Consider the following 25677-nt stretch of genomic DNA (forward strand, 5'->3'; position numbering starts at 1 on the left):
TAAAACCTATTCCACCAAATCCAGTCTGATTTAAGTAAACAACAGTTCTTGTTGCGTGACATTCGGGCAGAAATAGGAAAGAAGGAACACGGCTGCTCACCTCATGACCCAAAAAACTGAATTTAAAGATAAAAAAATGTATATATGCATTTCCTACCAATATGGCGCATGGCCATAAATACTTCTCACTGGCTCATTTAATTACAAACACATGCCACTTGAATAGTTAACATTATTACAACCATGTGCTGTTTGATAACAGACACATGGTGTATGCATCCCAAATTGTCTGGGTGACAAACTTAAATTGGAGAATTTAACAGATGACTCCTGTCGACAGAGTCCATGGACTCCAGAAGAAAATCACTCTGCTCAAATCATTGGCTCTCACATTTGGCACATGGTGCAGTACATGTCGTCGGCTTTGATAATAGCTTCACTACATTCTAATTATATCAAATTTTGAAATAGGAAAGGGAAATTGTGAACTCATCTGCCCCTCAGCTGATTAACCACAAAATGGACTGTGATAATAAAGTCAAGTTTCAATATCCTCACGAGACACACTAGTGAAACTTTACATTCATGAATCCATCCAGTGGTTTGGTGCTGGTCTGATGCGAGGTGCTGTGTGAACAGCTCCTGTTTGCTGGCGTGCATGGAAGATTACACCTTCAGGAAGGGCCCACACCTATATTTCCTTAATGGGAGTTGTGTGTTTTTGAAAGGGATGATGTATGTTCAGTATCTCTCTTCTGCCAGGTGTTAAAACACTGCATGCACATCGATCACTGCAGGGTGTGTATGTTTGAGGTTTAGGGAAATCCCCAGTAATGGACGTACTGTATACATGTGCGTATGCTCCTTTTTTTTTTCCCACTCAGGATTTGTGCATGGTTTTCTTTATGCGTGTCTGTAATTGTCAAACCATGTGTATGCTTTACTAGGTGCCTATATGCCACTATATCCATTCCATGTGAAGTGTGTCACGCCTGATGCCATTGTATGCAATTATTGTGAGCGTGTGTGTGGGTGACAGTTTGCACATGTGTTTGGCCGCTTTCTTTGTTAGTGTGTAGGAAAGACTTGGAGTGTGAGTCCCCTTCCTGCCTGTTTATATGCAGGCATGTGTTAGATCCTGTGTGTGTGTGTGTGTGCGTGCGCGTGTGTGTGTGTGTGTGTGCGTGCATGCCTGTGCGTGTGGTGTCATGCATGCCAGTCTCGCTGTAGAGAGACACAGTCATCATTAGGGGCTCCTAGTGAGAGCAGGATTACAGGGCTATTAGATGGAAGTCACACGCAGACCCACACAGCCCCTTCCTCTAATCTAACACTGTAAACCACAGTCCACTGGCAACACACACACACACTCTACACACCGTGTGCACATGTGAAAAACCCTAATCAGAATGTACAGTATGTATGTAGAGCTGCTTATAGACTTACATTAAGAGGGACGAGCCTATCAACAAAAAAAAGATAAAACATGTTCAGATAGACACACACACACACACACACACGCTAATATTTGACCTTGTGTGTTCTGGGCATCGTGTGACCTCGTGCTTAGTGGGAGGTTAAAGGTCAGGTGTCTTTTCTCCCAGACACAGTGACCTTTTCCTCTTGTCCCGCTCCGACTGCAGCAAAACCAGGGAGGGAGGGAGGGAGGGAGAGGTGGGTCGGGACGGGACATGGAGGGGGAGAGAAAGAGAGAAACAAAAACAGGACAGAGGGAGTGGACAGTAATTCAGACTGAATGGGGCACTACCACAGTGTGTTTGTGTGTGTGTGTGTGTGTGTGTGTGTGTGTGTGTGTGTTGACTAATTTCCAACTTAATCTCCACAATGTTTCAGCTTGATAAAAACATGCATGTGGAGAGATTGATTCTGTGGATTGTACAAGTTTGAAACTAAATTGGGTGAAAATGTAAAGTATTGCTTTCATGTATTTCATGTTCAAATTATTTGCACTATTTAAATTTTGTGACTGTCGTTGTAATTGTTGTCCTGAAACCTGACTGGATGAAAAGTCAGCCATGCACTGCAACACTTCATCAAACCCTCTTTGACACCACAACAGTATCCTGGCAACAGAGCGATATCACAAGGTCATGATCAAAACCTGATTATCTCTAACCAACACGGACGGACACACAAACATCCACGAGAGCAGAATGTTTGGAGGATCAGATGATTAGAAAAAAATGAGGATGGCAGAAACTCAAATTAGATAAGAACTTAGAGGAGATCATAGCAGAGAGAACTGTAGAAGTAAGAAAGAAAGAAAGAAAGAAAGAAAGGTCATCTAAAGGGATTATACTGATTGATCTGCTCTAAAACTACAGACACAGCACAGTTAAAAAAAATGGCCCCTTTAAATTAGATGAGAAAGAAGAGAAAAGAAACGGACGGAGGGGGAAGAAGTTGCTGTGTGGAAGGTCCATGAACGACATAAAAGAGCATGTCAGCTGTGAAATTGGCATCGGGGCACCTTGAACCGTCTGAACCTCCCTGGACAGGCTCCCTGAGGGGAAGGCGGTTAAAGAGACAGTCCGTGGACAAAGAGGAGTGACGTCACACTGCAGTGATATAGAGCTGGACGAGAGATGATTGAGTGATGAGCAGGAGACGGGACGCACTGATGTGACTCAGTGACCTTTAGCATCACAATGGATTCCCAACTGTCAGCTCGGTCGAGCTGACTTTTCTTATTGTACTGATTGACTTGTGTATTGAGAAATCAGTGTCACCCCCCTTCTTTTCTAAAACTGAAAACATTTTCCTTAACAGAAATGAACAGAAATACGTCTTCAGCACATCTTGTCAGAATGGTGTTGTATTTTGGAAACGCAGCACACGATGACAATCTGTTTATTTTCAAAGGTGAAATGCAAAATCTGCATAGTATCCATTAGTTGTACAGATATTGTTTGAACTTGGTGTTGGGCTCAGCCACGTGTGTTTTGATTCAAGATTTTACCATTTTAAAGCTGCACCAGTGAACATCGATCAAACGACTTCTTGTAAAATGAAGGGTTTCGCGCTTGTTGTGATGAACTCACGGAAATTATCGCCTGAAGCCAATGTTTCCCCTCAAGCTCCACGGAGACTTGTAGCATCTTTCAGTTCACAGTTTTTTTTTTGTTTTACAGCTTTGAACTTCTCTCGTTTGGTTTCAGTCTCGCTGCTCTCGGCTTTTTTCAGTAGATAAATGACATTGTTTGTTTGCAAATGCTGAGCAACTTGCAGCTTCACAGCAACACATTCCCCCTCAGTGGTTGGTGGAGACCAAAACCAAGCTATAAGGAGAATGACTGTTGGAGTTTAAGTACATTTTACAAAGTTACAAGAAACAGGACTGAAACACAACCTTTGCTTCTCCTATGTGGCCCAGAAAAGATGAATTAACAAATCATAAAAACCCTTTTAAAGTTAAAATATTTGCTCGCCAATTTCTCTCTTTCAAGTTTCACCTTGCTGCAATAATCGCATATATAATTATGTAAAACCTACAATATAATATATACCATATAATACCTCATTATAAAATAGGGGAACGCAAAAGAAAAAATAAAGAAACAGGATACGTAAAGTCAAACAGAAAGTAGTTAAACGCCAACACACACACACACACACACACACACACACACAGAAATGTACATATTCAACCTGTGCCTGGTCGAGTCATTACGATGCTGCCCTTCCTGTTCCATCTTTGGTCTTTGCTCACAAAATACTAAATTAGCTTTTTCCATATTTCCATACACAGCCGACTCGTCCATTGCTTGCTTCCTTCCGGGCTTTTCACATGTGAGCCCCATCCTGCTTCCCCCTGCACTGCCTCCCTCTTTTCACTTTTTGTTTCACACTTTAATTCATCTCCATTTATATGGTGCAGGCCCAGAAATCCACCACTGACTGGGCACTCTGCTGCCAAAGCACATATGAACACTGTCTGTCTCTTGTCGCTTGTCTCTCTCCATCTGAAACTCTCCCAACCAGCTTCCTTCTGGCATGACCACACCGAGACAAACCACACACCTACTAACTTTAATCCAGCTCTGCTTGAATAGCGCTGGCACGGAAACATGCCAGTTGAATATATGAAGCAAATGCAAATCTGGCTTTGTTCTAAATTCACAGTGATAAGGTTTTCGGTCTTTCTGATAAGGATGAGGATGAACTGGACACAACACACACACACACACGCACACACACACACACACACACACACACCTCTTGTAGTAGCTCAGCATTCTTCTCCTTCATCAGCTGTAGTTCAGCTTTAGCTCCGCTCAGCTGTAGCGCCTCCTGCTGTCTGAAACACCGCAGCTCCCGGTGGATCTCCTCCTCCTCTCTCCTCCTCTGTCCATCTCGTGTCCTCCTGTCCTCCTCCCTGCTCTTCGTGTCCTGCTGCAGCTCCTCTCTCAGTTCTCCCAGCTCCTGCTCTCTCTGCTTCAGCTGGAGAAGGAGAAGGGGGGAAAAAATCGAACCGTTGAATATTTACGTTTCATTTAATGAAGTCTATGTACCATGTCTTGTCAAAGCTGTTAACCTGATTGAAACATTCATGTATGAAGCTCATTCCTCAACTCGTCTTATGCTTAACTAGCACCAGAAATGATGCTCTTTAACATTCTGTTTTTGACTCTGTTTTTGACTTTTGAGATTACAGAACAGACTTCGATGTGACATAAATGTTACCAGACTTTGCTGGGTGCAACGTGTTTTCTGTTACCTCATCTACATCTCATACTGGAAGCGAGTGGGAGGGCAACTCGCACAGCCAGATTCAGTGGGAGCTGAAGAGACCGAGTTGGAATCCTCAATTTTACCACAGTGCGGAAAATCGTTAACTGTCACTACCTCGTGAAGTCTGTTGAAACGTTCTTGTGTTTTGGTTGTTACTCATACCGTAAGCGATAATACTGTGGGTGGATATATATTTCAGGGCGTGGGCAACAGTAGGAAACCTCCTCACCTTATGTGTCATTATTTTATTTTGTCTCACTCCCACTGTCTGAATTTAAAGCGGATCAATCTCTCTCTCTCTCTCTCCGTCTTCCTTCCTTGTTCTTTATCCCTTTCAGTACACACCAAGGATGACAGTGTCATCCATTGGAGGGCCTTTAAAAAGAATTAATCACACAAATACACGTGAGCAGAAATACAGACAGGAGCACAGAATAATCACTCAAGTATACACACAGACAGATTGTGACAGATTGAGAGGGTCGGAGAGAAGACTGACAGACAGTGGGCATACGGTAGTGGGAAGAGAAGCAAAGAACTGGCAAGAAATAACACAAGTTACAATAAGAGAGTGTAAGAAAGAGCAGTCACTAAAGCAAATATGTTATAAGGCTCTATTGTTACTTCTTTCTCAAACTATGGTAAGATGTGAAAATAAGAGGTCAATAGGTAAAAGCTAGAGATTAGTTCACTGGGAGAAAAACAAAAGCTTAATATCATAAATAAAAGGATAAAATGCTGAATATCACGAGAGTATTTCACTGTTATTTCGTGTAATGAGATGTGTTCCCTGGTCATTTTCCTTTACGGACCTTCTGCTGAAGCCGCGTGCCGTCTCGTTGGTATTGTAGCAGCAGCAGTTGGTTCTTCTCCCTGTCGATGGTCAGCTCCAGCTCCACCTCCCTGCGGAACTCCTCCATCTGTTCCCTCAGGTGCACGGCACTCTGGGTTCTCTGCCCTTCCAGGGAAGCCGCCAGCTACAGAATCAAAGACGGGGAAAAGGGAAACGTTTACACCCTATAGGCTGAGTATTTGCGTTCATTCTCACGCACCATACTGACAATGTACCTTCACATGTATCATAGTATCGACTGTCTTAAACTGAGCGAGCCTTTGTCTTTGAGAATAAAGTGAGCAGAAGTACAGTCCAGCCCGCATTCTAAGGTCTGTCTCTAATCAAGGGTCCTAAAGGAGACTGCGAAGTGTTGATTTCTTCATGATATAAGCAGGAAGGAGGAAGGTCACACAAGGTCACACAAGGTCACACAAGGTCACACTTGTGTGTGACAAGAAGCACTGACACAGACAGAAGGAGACAGCGGCGGTGTTTCAAACTGCTGGATACAAAAACCTGCGAATGTCACAAACGAAAACCTTTTACAGTTTCTCTAGGTGCCAGGGGAGGGTATAAAAAAGACTTGGCATTGCTCTTGAACACTTTAAAAACACTCCAGTGCTTCGGTAAACAGATTTTTGTCTCAGAAGGAATGCTGTGCTACCCACAGTCTCTAACCTCGACAGGACACTTGACAAATACATTGCTGCTCCACGTTGGATTACATGTGTTTGTTGGTGTGAGCTCCAAATAGAAACAAGGACTTTTCATGATTCACGAGTTGTTGAGTATGACAATGACAGCAGTGCGAATGGCCGTGTCATCATTCTCATCATATGTTGGGTAAATAAATCACCAGCTTTGGCTCTTACGAGACCGAGGGGAAGTTGCATATGACATTATCAGTCAGGCTTGTCCAGGGCCACCTTGCATTATTTCCACCAACAGCTACAGAATAGACAAACAGAGTCAGAGCCATGGTCTGGGGTTATTGTGTGTGTGTGTGTGTGTGTGTGTGTGTGTTTATCTCTTTGTGTGTGCATTGATGCGTGCAAGCCTGAAAAAAGAGAAATATTGGATGTGGGTGTCAAAGAAAAAAAAAAACAGATTGGCGTGTGAAAATGTGTGTGTGTGTGTGTGTGTATTTATGTTTGGGGTTTGAGAGATCTAAGATTGCGTGTGCTAGATGAAATGAGAAACACCACTTCCTTTTTGCTGACTGAATGTACGTGTGAGGAGCATGGATCGTTTGTGTGCGTATATATGCTTGTGTGTATACAAGAGTGACCACTTCCTTTCTAAGACTGAACAATAACCTGTATGGACATGTGACTGGAAAACGTGTGAGGTAAGTCATAGGGTTACATTTTTTGCAAAAGAATGGGGTCAGCGGTTAAGATCAAGTACACAGTGCGCAAATACATCTGAAAGATTTTACAATCTCTTTTTGTGAGAATCATGAGCTGCTTTCTCCAGAAAAAAGTAAGTTCATGTGAGAAAACGACAGGAAAATATTGACTCACAGCGAGCGAGAGGGCGTTTTAATGTCCAGTGTAGACAAAAACATTATCGCCATGTCCTGCCTCCTGCATGCTCTACGCAGACGCCACCTATGTTCCCGGAAATGTTCCTGTTGGTGTGAAGGCGTCTGACTTGGACAAGTCAGATGTTAAATGAAGCTCCAGAAAAGACCCGATTTTCCTGACATTTTCCAGAGTTCATGTCTGAAAGCAGCTACGTTTATACACTGTAGTGATTGGTCAGGCCTACAATTTAATACAATGTAAACAAATTATCGAAGATACATTAATTGAAAATACGGAGTAGTCTTATTTCTCTACGTCAACAGAGCAATATGAACAGCATCACTTAACTGTCACATATATGCAGTAATTTGAGTCTTCTGTTTTTCTGTGTGCAGATCACTTGTCCCTGCTCAACCATGGTTTTCTCAAGTAAAGGCACAGCAGTGTGAGCACGCCAACAGTGTTTTTCTTCTCCTAAAATTGATGTATTAAAAAAAAGCTCTATGACACAGAAACTAAATATGAGACAACAGTAATTTAATGGAATTCTTTTTCTGTTGTCTGAGATGTTTCAACTAAACCTCAGTGACTCTTGCCGCCAGACAGTCAGTCAGACACTACTACACTGACTAATAAAAGACAGCTTGGTTTTGTGAGTGTGAGTGTGTGTGTGTGTGTGTGTGTGTGTGTGTGTGTGTGCGCGTTTAGTTTATCTGGTGCTAAACAGACTGGTGGTCTTGAAGCCTTATAATCTTATCCACATTGTTTTGTGTCGGATCCTCCCTGTTAAACTCCTCTGAACTGTGACAATGGCTTGGATTCTGTCCTACACATTTGTTTACTTCAACACAGGAACTAAATGTCTGCCAGTTGTAAACTGACACCGAAGAGCTTATGTTTTATGCTTTGATTTGTCCGAGTTCATCGTACATTATTAAAACATGACATCTATTGACCACAGAGAAGATATCCAGTTAAACAAAGCAACTACATTGTGCTGTTAAAACCTTTAGTCAGTATTCATCTCATTATACTTGTATTATTATTATTTTGTAACGCTGGACTAAATCAGAATGAGTATGCAATTTATAATTGGTGGTAAATTGCTCACAGTGCAGTGTGATTCCAGTATTTTAAATAAGCACAGTGGGATATTTTTGGCACATAATAGAATAATGGATCAGCTGACACAAGTCACTATAGTAAACTACACGGACCAGGCAATTCCCGATCCTACAAATCAACTAAGAGGCATACCGAGTTTAATCTGTGTAAATGAGGTTATTGTTAAGATTGGTAAAGAATTACCTTTGAAGCCATTTGCTGTCTGCAGTCCTCCTCCATCTTTTTCAGGGTTTTGCCATGGGAGTCGACTAATATGTCTCTGTAAACACACACATACACAGGGAAACAAACATTGAAGTATTCATTCATTCATTCCGATGTTGCTTTGTAATGAAAATATGATGTTTTGTGCACCAAACTTAAATTTCCTCTCTTTATCTTAATGTATCTGACAACATCAAACATCTGGTGTGTAGTGGGAAGATAAATGCAGCATCGGGTCAACAGCAGCATCCCAAACGCTGCTTCAAAAAGCAACTGCCCTTTGGGTTGAATTAATCATTCCTTTAGACTCTTCCATCTGTCTCCAAAATCATTACCACTCTGCTGCAAATGCCTTGAAATTGTCCACGAGACCAACGGGCATGTGCACAGTCACTGGCCACTTTGGCTAACGGAGTATGTAAATAAAGAAACCCAAAGCAAAGGCGAACAGATAAAAAATGGCACAAGAAAAGAGCCAACAACACCACAACAAACCATCAGCATATTCTGACGCCAAATACTAAAATTCAGAGAAACAGACTCAAGTAAATGTTTTTTCAAAAGGCAGCGGTGACACAAGCAGACAGGAAATTTTAGCTTAGAGCCCAAGACACACGCACGGACACAGACAGACACACACACGAGACGGCTTTAACCATTCCAACAGTGCAGCACACTCTGCAGTTGAATGGATAAGTAAGTAAGCCAGCATCACATCACATCTATATCTGTCACGATCTAAAAAGCTCAGATGATATTTACACATGCTTCTTTTTTTGTAATGCTGACTGGATGTCAGGTTGCATAGCGAATGTTTAACAAGAAAACTCCCAGCCGTCCCTGGGGGGAGGAGAGAGGGCGGCGAGGAAGGAAAAGGAATGAAGGAAGGAAGGAAGGAAGGAAGGAAGGAAAGAAAGTGTGGGAGATGGAATTGAGATAAGAAGGGGGCATTTCATCAATTTGTTGATCTGCTGTCCAAATATAATATCTCCTTTTAGCAGCTGGTCTGACTGATAAGATGTGAAGGAGCGTAAAAACTACGTCCCGTTAAAAAACAAGATGAAGAAGTGACCATTTATTTATCACCCGTGTTTATACAGTTCAAGTTTACAGAAAAGGCTGTTTGAGGGAGTGCACAAAGAAACTGAAGATACGTCGATGTAAACATTTACAAGCCTTCAGACATTTTTTACATTTTAATGACAAAATTGTGGCATTACTGTGTATCTGATCGTGGAGCAGATGATCTGTAGTATAATAAAGAGCAGCAGCTACATTCCATCTCTTCCTAGTCGGGGCAGACACAATATTATTCACTCCACTGGCTCTGGCTAATCACATCAGCCTACTCAACACACACACACACACACACACACACACACACAGACAGAGGGGGGAAAGCACAAAAATAGATGCAGACAGACAGTCATGCATGAATGCTCCCCAAGAGTTGCAGGTTTGAGGCCAAGATCCAACTCCTAAAACTCATTTAAATGTGCTCCAGCCTTGTTAAAGAAAAGGATTTGGTGAGTAGATAGAAGCTAAAGAAAAAGGGCTGACGCTGTTTAATAAGCATTATGAAGCTGCCCACCAGAATGAAAACATTTCTACTAGATGTGTTTGAACACCACACATCTGAGGGGTCCAAACTGCTCTTCAGCAGCGGTTTTTGCAGTTAAGTCTTAGCTGGTGAAAAAACCCCAGGAAGTGAGGATTATTTTTATGAAGCTGAATCCTTTTTAATATGTAAAAAAGTGCTGATGCATACAGTGTTTGTGTATGTATCTGTGTGAGGGGGGGTTTAAGTGCTCGAGTGTTTGTGTCCCACTGTCAGACATAATTCCGGATCTGTGATTATCAAAAAAAAAGTAGACCCCTGCAAAGGTAGTGTACCAGAAGTTTTAAAATCAACTTTGGGCCTCTGTGTGTGTGTGTGTGTGTGTGTGTGTATGTGACCCTGGGGAGCATGAGCGTGCAAATTCAGCCCTCAGAAGGAGGTCTGAGGGGATTACAGGGAGGAACGATGGGAAAATCTGGGAGCACTCTCTCATTCGCTCACACGCCAGGCTGCTTTTAAGGACAGGCGAGTGTGTATGTGTGCAGTGTGTGTCAGTGTGTGTGTGTGTGTGTGTGTGTGTGTGTGTGCAGTGTGAGAGGCTGCTACCTCATCAAAAGGCACATTCCATTTTCCCACTTTATGCTGATAGAATCTTAGTGTGCTCACGTAGGAAAGACTGAGTCTACTCCAAATGTCCGTTTTTTTTACAGCCAAGCTCAAGGGCAATTTTTTATATTCTTTACTGGGAATGAATCAACAATGGTGATCAATCATTAACAGGCATCTCTCCGCTGACATCATCTCACGCGTCCAAGACTCTCCACCTTGAGAGATTATTAAGATTCAGTCACGAAAATTGTCTGACACTTGTCCCAAGTTTTCAATGCAGTTGAAGTCTGTGAAAATTGACATGTGAATTGAAAAGCAATGGCAATTTATGACGGACGAATGAAAACAACTGAGGGCTACATTAAAAGTAAAGACCCAGACGAGCATGATATAATACTTTCCACTCTGGAAAACAGACAGAAAAAGTTGAGAAATATAGAAACAGAAGAGGCGGGGAAAAAAGAGCTGTAAACACAGCTGAAAGCATATTATAGACATATCGTTGATGTTAATCTTTCCTGTTCATTTATTAGTTTTTAATTGGGTAAAGCCTAAGGCAATAAACCTCTCCTCTGTACAGGGACAGACAGAAGGGAGAGTTTTTTGAGATCATAACTTCTGTCATGAAAACATTCCTCTGCCGCTCGAAACCACTTGAAACAAGTCCTCTCACATTTAACAGATGGATGAGGAGCCGCACAGACACTCCTGACTTCTCTTGACTTTAAAATCTCTTACTCTCTCCACTTTCTGCCACTTATACTCTTCCCCCCCATCTCACTTTCTCTTTTCCTCTCCCACACGGTCTCTCTTTCTTTAACTCTGTGTCAGTTACACTGAATCAAGTTTCCCCTCGGTGTGTGTGTGTGTGTGTGTGTGTGTGTGTGTGTGTGTGCGTGTGTGTGTGTGTGTGTTTGTGTGTGTGTGTGTGAGTGATCATGTGCGGCCCCTGTGACCCAGGCTGTGTGCACTCAAGAACCATACAGTGTGTGAAGTAAGCACAGCAGCCACGGTGACGGGCTGCAGTGATCCCTGCCTCCCACCCTCTCTTTTTGTCTCCTCTGTTTCCTTCTTGCTTCCCTGGGTCTTTAAATCCTTCTTTCTCTTCCTCCATCTATTCCCTCATGTGTCCTTACCTCTTCTTTTCTTCCGTCCCACAATCCCACCAACCTTCATTCCTACCCAGGCCAAGCTTGTCTTTTCACTGTCACTTCACAACTGGCTTTCATCATCATCATCATCATTAATATTAATAACTAAATGTCAGGTCGACCTAGTCGACCCGGGGAAATTATCCATGTTATTGTAACACAGTGACCTTTTTCATAGCAGTAACTGACTTTAATTCAAGCTAGTATTATACATCTGTTCCTCATTTAAAAAAAAGAAAAGAAGATTTTGCTCATAATTGGACATTTACAGCTAAAAACTCATTACATCTCTTCATTTTTTGCATGGTCATTTTCTTTTCTTTACTTTTTAACTCGAATGAATCTTTTATTCCTTAATCACATAGACCTAATACACATGCTTCATGGCAGAGTATAAAGCAGAGTTATCATGTGTTGAATTACCTCATTAACCCAGCACATGCTGAATGAGCTGCGGTGAAACGCAGTGTCAGCAAATTGCAAGTATCTGACTGCTTAAACACCTGACTCAAGCAAAAGGCACATAGTGGCTTAATCATTACACGGGCTAGAGGAGGAATAAAGTTATATTTTCATCTTTCAACAGCCTCCTACAAGAGATAAAAGCCATATTAACCCTGCAATGGGCTTATTACACAAGTATCCTCAGTGTGAAATACATTTAAACTGTGCAAAACAATTCAGCACAGTTGCAGCGGCATTACACAAACAAGGACCTGAGGGGAGAACGATGCCGCTTGTTTTTGGCAAGTTGGTGCAACAGAGCGAATGGCACAGGGTGATGTGCAGTAAAAAGGGTGGCACAAGAGGGCGGAGTGTGTGTGTGTGTGTGTGTGTGGCTCTGTGTGAATGGGATAACATGGGGTCAGAGGGGGACAAAGATGGAAGCAGATGAGATTACTGAAGGAGGAAAAAGGAAAAAGAGTGGCGACGTGGGCACACGCTGTAGAAGTAAATCTGTATGTGTGAGTGTATAGGAATGACCAATGTACCACCATGGGAACAATCCCTTCATGGGTCACTGAAGATCAGGGGAGCCAGTCAAATCTCTAAACTTAATAACACTGGCTAAATAAAAAAAAGTATCTGTGTGTGTGTGTGTGAATATTTATGGTCAGGACACAGAGTATAGTCAAATCAGTAATCCAGCTTTTTCCTCCCTGAGCCTCTTTGAATATCAAAAGAAAAAAAGACATTTAAACACATGCACATACACACACTGACCATTAGACTGGCAACAACTGATCCCAGTTCAGTCGAGGACACCTCATAGAGGCTGCACAGAAACAGGATTGGGTGTCTCTCTGTCCCACCACGCTATTCATTTTAATGAAAATATCGACTGGAATAATTAAACTATTTCAGCCTGGAGGGGCGGACTTTCACTTTCAAGTCCGCCACTAAGTTTTTAGCCTTCAAACATTTGCAGATCATTCCTCCCAACAAATGTCAAGATTGTATTGAACTTCAGAAGAAGAAGCAGCTCATTAGGGCATAAAAGAGCATCTATTCTCTATCGAAATAAATCTCCTTCAACTGAATAATTATATCAAACAAAGTTTACTCTTTCGCTCTCTACCCATCATATGCCTTTGATTTCATTATGCAACGCTCACTGCTGTTCCTTCACGACAGAAAGGACACAAAAGGCCGAGTTTGATGGTGAAGAACAAATTAGCTGCTGATGAAAACAGACACGCATGGGAGAGACATCGGCCCGAGGGTTAAAAACGTCTTTTTGCGATGCTGAAAAAACAAAAACATAAAGCCTGGTATGTAGCTACAAAAACAAAAATCATGGGTTGCATTCCTTCTGCCATAAACTAATATGATATACTGCATATACAAAAAATATAAATCTCACATTGATTTGGCTCTCCGGCAACTAGAGTAAAAACATTTTTTGCAGCGCCTGGGTTCTCAATTAATTACTCGGAGAGACAGATGTTGGCCTTCCATGAGTGTGTTTCTGCTCGAAGATGATTAATCTTTCATATTTGTAAGTCAGGGGGTTGTCAGGCCACCACTTCTCGGAGAAACAAGAAAATAACAGTTTGAGGCAAATAAATTAAAGGCACACACCACATCATAAACTACTATGAGACAATGACTTTAAAATAGCAAAGTGTTTGTCAGGAGACTTTGTTGGAGGAATGTGGAGGGAGGTTCCTCACTGTGGTGTTATGTGGTGAGAAGCTGGTCAGTTTGCTTGATGACAGAATCTTGGCATAATTAGCTCCATCCTCCCTGTCTTGCATCTCTCAGGCAAACTTTGTAAGTCTGTCGACAGGGGAGATTTGTCTCAACTGAACACGCATCCATGCTGGTGAGCTGGAGAGATGTGATTGGTCCGTCTGTGATTTCACTGGACGATCAAAGGGATTTGTTGCACGACTTGAGGAAAAATGTGTTTTTCCTGTAGGATTCTGGGTGGTGCCGCAGTCAGAGTTCCCGGCGGGAAGTTTGATATAGTAGTGAGTTTTCTTACACTGAGGCCAACTCAGTGAGAAAGATTTACACAGGGGAATGCTTATTCCAAACTATGTGCATTGTAGTGCAGGACAGCTGACAGATGACAGATTTGTTTATGTGTATTTATGTATATCATATTGGTTTATGAGACAGCAGCGTGAGCTATGACCTTCAGCATGGAGCTGACCTACGTAGGGTGAGGAAAGACACAGATAAGAAGTACATGCACCTCCTCCTGCTCCTCCTTCATGCAGCATCTTGCATACAAAGATTTTCTTTCATCTTTTACAAGCTCTCGGACAACTTTAAAATCCTGGGAAAAAAAACCCATAATTAAGTAATATAATATATATTAAAAACTAGGACCCATACAAATATTAAAGATTCACTGAGTAGAAACATGTATGAATAGTCATGAAAAACCAATAATGTAATAAAATATCTTAACCAATATTGTTATAATTTCTGTCGACAATTTTATTATTTATTACATCAAGGGGAGTTTATAACATAATTGGGGTTGAGTAATTTTTGCAGAACCCAATAACGTCATAATTTCCCAATATTGTAATAAATTGGCCAATTCTTTTAGAAGCCTGCCACTAATGAGGAAGCATAATTGCAGTTGCCTGGCACTGAAAAATACATCTTTTGTCTTGTAGCTCAGAAGAAGATGACAGATTTGTGTATTTGCATATTTTGTAAGAAATACTGTAAATATAGGTTTATGGCAGAAAACCGTTACCAATGACCTATATGAGATGAGACACATGGGTTATACTTCCTCCCACTGCTCCATATGTGTTTGTGTTTTTAGTTAATTTCATATTTTTTAGATTTATCTTCATTTCTGTATTTATTTCAGGGTTTGTGGACGTGCTTTATGTTATTCCTTTATTTATCTTTATTTTGTATGAATCATTAAAACAAAAACTCAAATCATGTCAGTGCATGTTTTTTTTAGGGGGGGGGGGGGGGTATAAAAAATAAAGAAATAATAAAAAACATATTATTTTAATGGATTTTTCATAGAACACGGTAACAGTGTTGCCTGTAGGTGTATTTCTAATTTCTACAAAAAAAATGGAACGGGCTCAGTGCGCTTTGATGTTAGTCAATTACATCGGCTAAGAAAAATCTGCGACCTGCTTATAAATTCCTTTTGATTTAATAAAGGTAAAAATAGTTTGCTTGTGCTAAAATAAATAAATAATGGAGGTAATTGTATGATCCGACAACAATATGATCCCATTTTATCCTGAATAAATGTCTTTCTACACCCAAAAATGAAGAATAAAATAAAGGGTCAGTAAAACAGCACTGATGACCCAAAGGTCTGAGCTGCAAACACCATGCAATCAAGGACATTTAGTGAGTCGGATGGAAAAAAAACAAAAAAACAGATAAAGTATTGACACGGATAAACAACCCTAAATGCAAACTGGGCACAATTCCCAACACTCTATTAGATCCATACTCACTCTGCACCCATAGAAAGGATGTACGCCTTTGGCTTTTGCACTGACAAGCACACATACACACACACACAGGATTTCAGCCTGTGCTCATCCCACGTCCTCTTAGCCACAAAGGGGTTGTAAATATTCAGTATTAGAACAAAACAGTTGGTTTTCCAACCAGGGATTTAGACAGCCAACAGTCTGTGGTTGTAGTTTCAGTTAAGAAGAGCTAAGCGCTGCCAGCACGGCACTCAGGATGGCTCCCGGTAAGCTTTAATTGGTCTAGCAGTCAAGTTGACACTGGAGTTCAACAGCTTACAGTAGCTTCCCCATACAAGATTGATTTTGGACTGGCTAGTAGACCAAACTCAACTGTGTCTTAAATTACGGTAAACTCTGACACTCTGGCACGTTTGTGACTAAATCACTGCGGGCTCATAGTTTTCTCCCACTCTTGTGTTTAACTGTTAAATAATCAAAGTGTACAAATCAGTGTTGGCATAAGTAAATATCTGATGCAACTCCTTCAAGAGGCATCGATTTGCATACTAACTTATTATCCTACAAATGTTGAGGTTTTGCCATTTGTAAGCATATGAGCAAGTGGGGACCGTGACATCAGCCACTGGTTTGTGAACTGCCGTTTTGAAGCCTTGAGTTTTGCATTTTGACCAGCGCCATCTTGTATTTTTGGAACCAGAAATAACCATATTTGAAAAGAACTGGGGAGGGCTTGACCGAGAGCTTGAGGCCACCTACACTTGTGAGATGCACCCGTTTGTTGGTGCAACTGTCAATCTCATGTAAATGGGACCATAATTTCCGAAATGAACATTATGCTGTATTGAACAAGACTTGCAATTGAGACCATAAACTTCTCAGGAAAATGTCTACTGTTGTTATAAATCAAGTGACAAGTGGAGTCATTTTCTCATGGGCTTCTATAGAAACTGACTCCTTTCTGCAACCAGAGGAGTCGCCCTCTACTGGCCATTACAGAGAATACAGGCTCTGCATTGCCTTCACTTTCCATTTTTATATACAGTGTATGGGTATGAGTAAAGAATCATAGAAGTAGAGTGTCAATTGAAGTTTTTTGGATATGCGTGTTTCCAGAAAGCTTTTCCACATGTTACTTGACATGAGGGGGAAAAAAATTGGAACTACACTGTGAGGGCAGTGTAGCACCAGGACACTTTACAGTGAGCACATGCCAGGGGTTTAAGTAAGTAAGAACTTAAGCAATCACCCCCAACCAATACGGAACATTTCGAATGGGCACTGCACTAGTAGAACAGAATAGAACAGAGTAGAATATAATGTGGTAATGAGGAGATATTACAGATTAGAGAATCTCTACCTTTCTTTCCTCAGCTCTCTGGTTTCCCGATGAACTTCCTCCAGGACTCTCCTCAGTCGCGTCACTTCTTCCGCGGCTGCGCAGTTCTCTCGGTTTGTTTGTTCCTGTCTCTGTTGCCACGACGACAGCTGGTCCCGTAAGGTGTCGCACCTTTGTTGGCATGACAACCACCTCTCGTGTTTCTCCTCCAACTCCCCTTTTAACCTGTCGAAAAAGATGCAGAAACACATACAGTAACTATTGCGGAGGAATCATGTTATTCTGTAGTGGTGATATATACACACTCACTTTAGCTGCATGCACACATACTACATGCATGGCACCAAAAACTGGGCCAAACCCTAAATTCAAACCTCTGTTTTACTAACTTCTTTACTTATTTTACTTTTTTAGATGAGCCATGAAGCTTCAGGTCTACAGAAACACTTTAGTGTAGGAAAAATTAAAAAGTCAAGATATGATTTTCATTTGAAAAAAATGAGACACAAAGCAGAATCAGGAGTAATTATTGGATTTACTGTACTTCAAGCAAAACACTGTAAACCGAGGCTGGTTCATGAACACAGACACTGAAATCAGAATCAGAGAGCACCTGTTTTTCAAAATGTCCCTCCCCCTTGAAGATGTTTTCCTTTATTAAGAGACTGGCAAGTGGAGAGGAATATTTTTTGTACGGAGTAAAAAAAAAGAAGAAGAGATGAACAAAGGAGTGTATTATTTGAGATGAGTACTTAGCACCAGTTAGCTGGAACATGGGCAGTGTAAATTAGATGAACAAAAAATAAAAATCATTTAATTTTTTTTTTTACAGTTATATGTCCGTGTCTTTATGGTTGGTCTTCTGGTAGTTGGTGGATCTATTTTACTATGCGATACCGTGTGAAGGGAAAATTACAGGGACCTTCACTAAAACCCATTTTAGTGCATGTGAGCAGAGTGGACAAATCCAACGTCCTGGATTGTATCTTCTTACTGTGTTCTCTGCAGAAACCAATCATTTTCCCACCAGATACACATTATCATTGAGCACGTGTCCATTTGTAGACAATTTGAAGAACTGTTGTCTCCCATTACATTCTTTGTCAAACAATGGGGGGGAGGATGCTCCCTCCCCCCTAAATCTCTTCCCTACTGAAATAGCCTCCACCCCCCCAGTGGAGTGCTATCATATGTTGAGCTGTATAGGAGCCAGAGGGTGAGATCAGAGACCGCTGTGTGGGAAGGGAAATAAATCGACAGTGTAATTGAACACACCAGGCTGCCAGGGGCTTAGACAAAGAATACCAGCAGATATCATGTGAAAAAATACACACCCCACATACATCTAACGCCTGCATGGAAAGATGAGAGGCTCCCTGTGTGTGTGTGTGTGTGTGTGTGTGTGTGTGTGTGTGTGTGTGTGTGGGTGTACGCATGTGGGTTGGTTGGAGGTGCGCATGTGTCTCCCTGCGTATTAATGTGATGCACTCCAGCAGAAGTGCCACTGCGCCTCTGCATATCTACAGTGTGTGTGTGTGTGTGTGTGTGTGTGTGTGTGTGTGCGTGCGTGTGCGCGCACGTCTGTGTGAGAAACATGACTCCACGGCAACTAAGAAGTGCTTCCATCTGTTGCGCCAGCCTCACACGAGACTCTCTGCTGTGTCACTGGCACTTTAGGGAGCCTAAGATCTCCTCAACTGATCCACGAGCAGATTTCAGCTGACACTAATATCCCGTGGAAAGGAGATGGAGGAGCGAGATGAAGCGTCGGAAGAGGATGAATGGAGGAGAATGGAGTGGGACGAGCGTACAGCGACTGGGGAAGGTTGAGAATTTGTCGCACGAGATAAAAACAGAGGTGCAGGGGAAAGAGACAGAGCGCTCGGTGTACCTGAGTGTTTCTCCTCTGTGCTCCTTCTCGGAGGCTTCCTGTTGCGACAGCTGTTCCTCACTCTGTCTCCTCTGCTCCCTGCAGACACAGAATCGACGGCATCGTGGTCACTACATTTTCACGATTTGTTTAGTCAGTGGAATTATGAACATGGTATCTTGAAATACTGAAGCTGAAAATAGAACACCCTAGCTGAAATACTTGTAATTCATGGAAACCCACATTTTTTCATATTCGGGCACAGGAAAAATTTGATATTTACTCAGAGTATGTTTTTAAACTTTCAAGTGTCATTGGAAAGTACTCAAGCAAGATACCCAATCCTATACAGCTGCTCTTCTGTGTACTCCTACGCTGGAATCTCCATGTGGAAGCTTAACAATAACCGCTTTCTTTTTCTCTCTCTCTCTCTCTCTCTCTCTCTCTCTCTGTATTGCTTGTTATTAACTGAAAAACTTTGCACAAGTAATTTAGATGTTGCCGTCGTGAAATATAAAGTATAAGCAATGTGCATGTGCAGCTGCTGCCTCGCTCTTGAGAAATCAAATTGGAAATCAGTCGTAATTTGAATTCTGCATGCCCCGACAGTATGTGGTACTCCAAAGCCTTGTGCGTTCACACGCACGCACGCACGCGCGCACGCAAACAGACTTTACAATAACCCTCCTAACCCTGTCGACTTCTCAGCCTAATCCCCTTTCTGGCGGCATGATAAGTTAATGTGTTTGTGTGTGTGTGTGTGTGTGTGTGTGTGTGTAGCTGGCTGTCTAGCCCTGTGACCTTGCAGCCACACGCAATGAGGATACAGGGGGAGAGGGGTTCGCACGTCTGAGCTCACAGACAGACAGCCTGTTTTCACTGCCAATCTTCAACAGATTTCTCTGACAACTGTGCAGAATTATCTCTCCATTTTGCCAAAGCAGATTTGGCAAAACAGCCAGTTGCATTAAAAATAATTCACTATATTTCTGCATCGTAACAGATTGACTTTCATTTCCTTTTAGTGACAGTAATGGGAAAACATTTATTCTGCATGACTAAACACTGGTGGCCAAATTTGACAATGTTTGAAAGTGTTTGTCTAATACACGCACGCTCGCACACACAGCTGTCTGCGCTCTCTCTTGCTATTCTGTTCCCTCTTTTTTTAAACTCTATTTTCCTTGTAGTCTGTCACAGCTACCTGGGATTTAAAACAGGCCCCTGACTTCACGTGAATTCATGTAGCTACTTTCATACTTTACACTTTACACTTGTGTTTGTCCCTTGTTTCTCCTTCTATCTCTCCGGTTACCGTTGTCAGGGTCAGAGGTGACACGATGTCTGACTCCCAGCTGCTGTTTTCCTCGGGCCTCCTGTTCCTGACTTTGTTCCAGAGGCGACAAGGGAGTTGAGAGAGCGCCAACGAAAGAGAGCCGAGGAGAGAGAGAGAGAGAGAGAGATAGAGAGGCTTGTGTTTTTTCTGAATTACGGTGAGACGCAGGGTTCCTAGTGCAGTCAAGTGCACAGTGCGCGGAGGGAGTGGCGGAGTACTTTTGTGTATTTTCTCGTGTTCTCGTGGAGACTCGTGGAAACAAGCTGAAATTAGGAGGGTACTATTATTACACATTATAAGTGGGCATGTTAGAGGCAGGTTACAGTGTTGGGTTAACTGTTTGTGTCTCTGTGTGTCTTTGTGTAAAATGAGCATTACCTCTGTCGAGCTGTATTCAAAGCGCGGCAGCTCACAAATGTCACGTTGGCCCGGTCCTGTTTAGCATTCGGTCTCACCCGCCTCTTGCCCCCTTTGCCTTTGTCTAACGTCCCCTGTGTTTGCAGACCCTTGCCCCTCCCACCTGCCCTGTAATTACCCCCGTGTTACTGCCACCTGCCTCACCTGACCTCCCCGCCCAGCGAACCCCTGTCGCTCATCGCCTCATTACTCTCTCAGCACAGACACTAGCCCCGGTCCTGTAGTCATTTGCCCGATTGCCGTTCCAGCCTTCGTACCAGTTCTTGCCTTCCTGATCCTGACCTTTGCCTGTACCTGTTCTTGCCTGCCTGCTCCTCTCCCTGATGCCTCCCTGTCTCCGACCCTGTCTGACCTCAGCACAGAGCTTTTTGACCTTTACCTCCTGTCTGTCCCACTTCCACTTCAACAATGCAGAAGGAGAACATACCTGCAGCCCGTCAGCTGTAAAGAGAGTTGATTGGCCGTTGTAGGTGACAGGCGCTGACAAGAATCAATCAATAAACTTCCCTCTTCCTTCTTGGCCACTATCAGAATCAAATCTTTTTTTTCGGCATCATAAGACGTGGCAAAGAACGCAGCATTAACACAACACAGGGGAGCAAAACATGCAGGTGTGCCCGCGCAGAATGAAAAGTGAAGAAAACTGCAGACGGCCTTCTGTTGATCCGTTCTGAACAGACGGGGGATCAGCGCAAAACGTGGCGAGTCTTGACGCCAAGATTGTGATGTACCGGTGACACCCTGCGGAGCGTTCCCTCCCTCTGTGGTGTATGGCAAGAAGGTACAGCCACATGAAAGGAGGGGGGAAAAAACCTCTCTGCATTTCAGGAAAATACCATTTGTTGTTATATGATAACACAGAGTGATGGGGGGGGGGTGAGCGAAAGAAAGAAAACAGAAAATAAAGACTTCCTCTTTCGGAAACAGCAGTGACTGATTTAATTTAATATGAGATAAACAGAGGACTGAGGTCAGAGGAGGAAAAACTCGAGAGATATCCGCGTGTGTGTGTGTGTGGCAGAGAAGGCCTTATGGTAAATTGGGTCCACCCTGAGATCAATAGTTGTTTTACTTCCAACAGGCACGGACACAAGCACAGAGCAGCCGGCGCGTGCGTCAGCCTCATGAAAACAAGCTGTATCACATCAATCACACCAGTCCTTTTGCTCTCCCTCTCTTGACCTTCACTCATTCCATCATCCACTCTTTCATCCCTCCTCCCTCGCTCAGTGAATCCATCCTGTCTTTTATCTGTCTCTCTCTCGCTTCCCTCTAATCCATCCCTTTCAACCTGGCCCGCGTCTGTGTTGGATGATCCACGTGTTCATCCTCTGATGAAAGGATGAGCTCAGAGGCTCCCGCCAATCACAATGCAGCGGTCTAAGCTTCCCAACACTTTTGTATAAACGTGTCGTAGAGGGAAGGGGTTTGGGACGTGCCCTCGGGCAAAGTGCGCACTGTAACTGCCCATCACTCCTTCAAACTCCTTCAGCCACAGGAGCCATGAGCCATCTCAGCCAGAACGTTTTACGTACTACAGTATTCACTGAACAAATACTGTGAATACAACAACATTTGGGTGGAACTGCTGCTGAAACCAAGCTCCTAAGCGGTGTGTAAGTCTGTGTGCGTGTGTGTAAACATTCATGAGAAAACAAGCTGCCCTTGAGTGTCTCTCTGGCATGCTGATCAGATTGCATGCTAGGATCAGACAGATTCCACAGCCACTCGCTGTCCTCAGACCAACCCTGAAACCTGTGTGTATGTGTATGCAGTGCATTTCTAAGGCAACGGGCTGGCGCCACAGAAACGCAACAGGTGCTGATATTTGATGGAGACGCAGGTCAGAGGTCGGGCAGTTGTCTTGGCAACTCCTCTCGCTCACAAACAAACCGGTTCAGAGAGAATTTTAGGCTCTGGAGTTCATATGATGTTCAAGTGAAGCTGAAAAGAAAACAGATCACACACACACACACACACACACACACACACACACACACACACACACACACACACACACACACACACACACACACACACACACACACACACACACACACACACACACACACACACACACACACACACACACACACACACACACACACACACACACACACACACACACACACACACACACACACACACACACACACACACACACACACACACAGCAGCATTAGGCCAGACAGTGAAATTAAATGATTGACGATCAGCTCAGATTCCCCATCTGGTCCTCAGACATCGTCTTACTATCTGCCACACATGGGTGAGGAGGTAAAGTCATCGTTTGGAGGCTGAGTTTACTACAATTTGCCTGGGTGCGTCATTGTCTAAGGAAAACTTGTAACTTATATTAAATTTAATCTGCAATTCAACAGATTACCCTTACAAATAAGACGCATGTACATAAAATCTGAAATCACAAAGAAGATTAACTGTTTTTTGGTGTTGTTGTTTTTGCTTTTGGAAAATGTGAAAAGTGAAGATACAAAATAATTATTTGTCTACATTTGACATCACATTTATTCACCTCCCCAAAAAAATCAGGCTCTTCCATCTGTCACACGGACCAATGCACACACACACACACACACACACACATCATGCAACATGGCCTTAAGGCTGATTCCATACGTCCATATGTCCACATGTCTGGATGGGTCGCGTGCGACTACAAGCATCCCCTCCATCCATGCTGTCTCAGCCCTGATCCTTATACTGTAACCCCCCCCCCCCCCCCCCCCCCGCACACACGCACATACACACACACACACACACACACACACACACACACACACACACACACACACACACACACACACACACACACACACACACACACACATACGCATGTGAAGTATAATGTCTGTGTGATACATTGGCATGTGCAATCTGTGTAAGAGGATAGGGGGGTCAGTAAAGGTTCCTGAAACTTTTGGCTGAGCACCGATCTTTACCTAGAACTGGATTGGGGAGAGATTTTAAAGGGCAAACTAGCTTGACATAACATTATCTTGATAGTCCATGATGTTTATTGTGCAATAACTATAACTTGAATTATCTTGCAACCAAAAACAGATGTTTTATTGGTTTAACACAACATTCAAAATGTCTTCACGTTATCTGTTTGTGTGAGTGAAACAGGATGACATTCTTTGCGATGTACAAAATACCCACAGTCTGATCTGTATCCACGATTATGTCATAAAATTGTGTTATTAATATTAAATACTCTGAAACCATTGATGAGTTTAAATACAAATTGTTTTCAGAAATTGCTGCACATTTATCTAGATGTATCTTGCAAACAACACTAACCAGTGACTGAAACACACACACACACACACAAAAAAAACCTTTCAACATAAACACAAGTCATGTATATACACACACATTCAGAATCCACCACGCCACATGTGAGATAGTCTTCCCAGTAACTGAAGCTGACGGCACTTTAAATCTGATTAGGAAAATGAGAGAAAAGGAAAACCGGAGCAAAAGCTGTAATTTCTACAGGTCAAAAACAAAGTGTATGACCAAACAAATGTGGGAGCGAGAAACAGAGACTGATGAGGAGTTTATAGAGGAAGGAGGAGGAAACATTAGTGAATAAATGAGTGCTTCATCTGTGATCTGTCAGGTCAAGTAGTCCTTTAATGCTTTGATTATCAGATAGGACGCAACATTTAACATTTACTCCCTGTCTGTGTGGGGGGGGTGTTTGTGTCTCTGTGTATCTGCTAGTGTGTTCCTGTGGATATTTGTCCATTTGTGTGTCAAAGTTGAAACCTTTTTTAAATTTTTAAAACATGATTAAAAGTGTTCTGTGTTAACAGGCTAACTAAAGTGGGACATGAAAAAAGTTTCCACTACACTGCAAACCAATGTCAAGATATGTCCGAATATAGAACAATTTATCCATTTGTAATTCAATGGATAGCAAAACCAGACCGTTGCTGCTTTCAGGCACTGAAGTTTGCACATGTCCCTGAAACTCCGGAGGAGCTGGTTGCCAGATTGCAAATGTCCGCAAATGTTGCCCTCTAGTAAAATGTCCTTCCTGCTGGTGTGAACAAGTCTGACTGGCACAATTTCCTATTGTGTTCATCATACGTGATATGTGGCAAGTCTGAAAACAGCTCTTGAGCTTGAGCCATTTTGTCCTCGTGTAAATAGTAAAGAGTGAGCTGACAACAGACAAAAACACATGCATATATTCTGTGCATGGAGTAAGTACTTCTGTGAATAAGAAAGAGGCTTTAAGTCTGCCTTTCCAAACTGAAGTACTTATAGGTTCCTGTGGTGTGCTTTGATTTACTTTCCAGTTTTTAAAAAGTGGAGATTTCTCAGACTGATTCAAAGATTGAATCCTCTGAAAACCTTGAATGTCTGTTAACAATCTCATGGCTATCCATCCAATAGGTGTCATATGGTGGTGGGCTGACCGGTTGTCATATGAGAATGAGAGGTTTGAAAAGCCCTTATTTATGTGGATTGTTAAAGCTATAGCTAAAGAGTATACGTTGTACCCGTGGTTCTTGGTGTGAGTATATTTGTATCTGCAGTTTTTAGGTATTAACGATGGAAAAGGGCCACGGGGGCATATTTTTTCTCCTAAGTCCCAACTCCTTGACTGGACCTCAAATCCTCTGTTGATGCAGCTTAGCAGGCAGTACGTGGAACATGGGCATTTCCTGGTTTGGGCACCGCCAAAGGGGAAGTAAAGAGGGCTCGCATTGGTTGAGGAAAATTATCATATAGCCAAGCCCTGCGGTGACATGCTCTTCACCCGACATATTCCAAATACCAAAATCCACCTGTGTCCCACACATGTGTTTTTGTGTGTGTGTGTGTGTGTGTGTGTGTGTGTACACGTGTGTGTGTGTTTTGCCACATACTGTAGAGACTTACATCAGCTGCTGAGTTAGCTTCTCTCTCTCGTCTCTCATTTTCTGTAAGTCCTCACAGGAATGTTTCAGCTTCTCTTTCAGCACTATTCAAACACACACACACACACACA

At 42.6% G+C, this 25677-nt stretch overlaps 1 protein-coding gene across 4 annotated transcripts in view; it reads right to left on the minus strand.

Moving 5' to 3' along the window:
- lekr1 (leucine, glutamate and lysine rich 1) overlaps positions 1 to 25677 on the minus strand; it is a 64519-nt gene that overhangs the window by 680 nt on the left and 38162 nt on the right. For 2 of the 4 annotated variants that reach the window (XM_047335723.1, XM_035623242.2), the window contains 6 exons: positions 25569 to 25650; positions 18923 to 19000; positions 17053 to 17256; positions 8422 to 8497; positions 5565 to 5729; positions 4237 to 4461 (listed from right to left, as the gene is read on the minus strand). In XM_047335723.1, coding sequence (XP_047191679.1) covers positions 4237 to 4461; positions 5565 to 5729; positions 8422 to 8497; positions 17053 to 17256; positions 18923 to 19000; positions 25569 to 25650 — 830 coding nt within the window. Of the gene's footprint in view, positions 1 to 1533; positions 1638 to 4236; positions 4462 to 5564; positions 5730 to 8421; positions 8498 to 17052; positions 17257 to 18922; positions 19001 to 23552; positions 25352 to 25568; positions 25651 to 25677 lie in introns of those variants that run through there. The other 2 variants (XM_047335724.1, XM_035623240.2) reach the window with 2 other exon arrangements.

The sequence above is a fragment of the Scophthalmus maximus genome, chromosome 11, assembly GCF_022379125.1.
Source record: "Scophthalmus maximus strain ysfricsl-2021 chromosome 11, ASM2237912v1, whole genome shotgun sequence".
NCBI lineage: Eukaryota > Metazoa > Chordata > Actinopteri > Pleuronectiformes > Scophthalmidae > Scophthalmus > Scophthalmus maximus.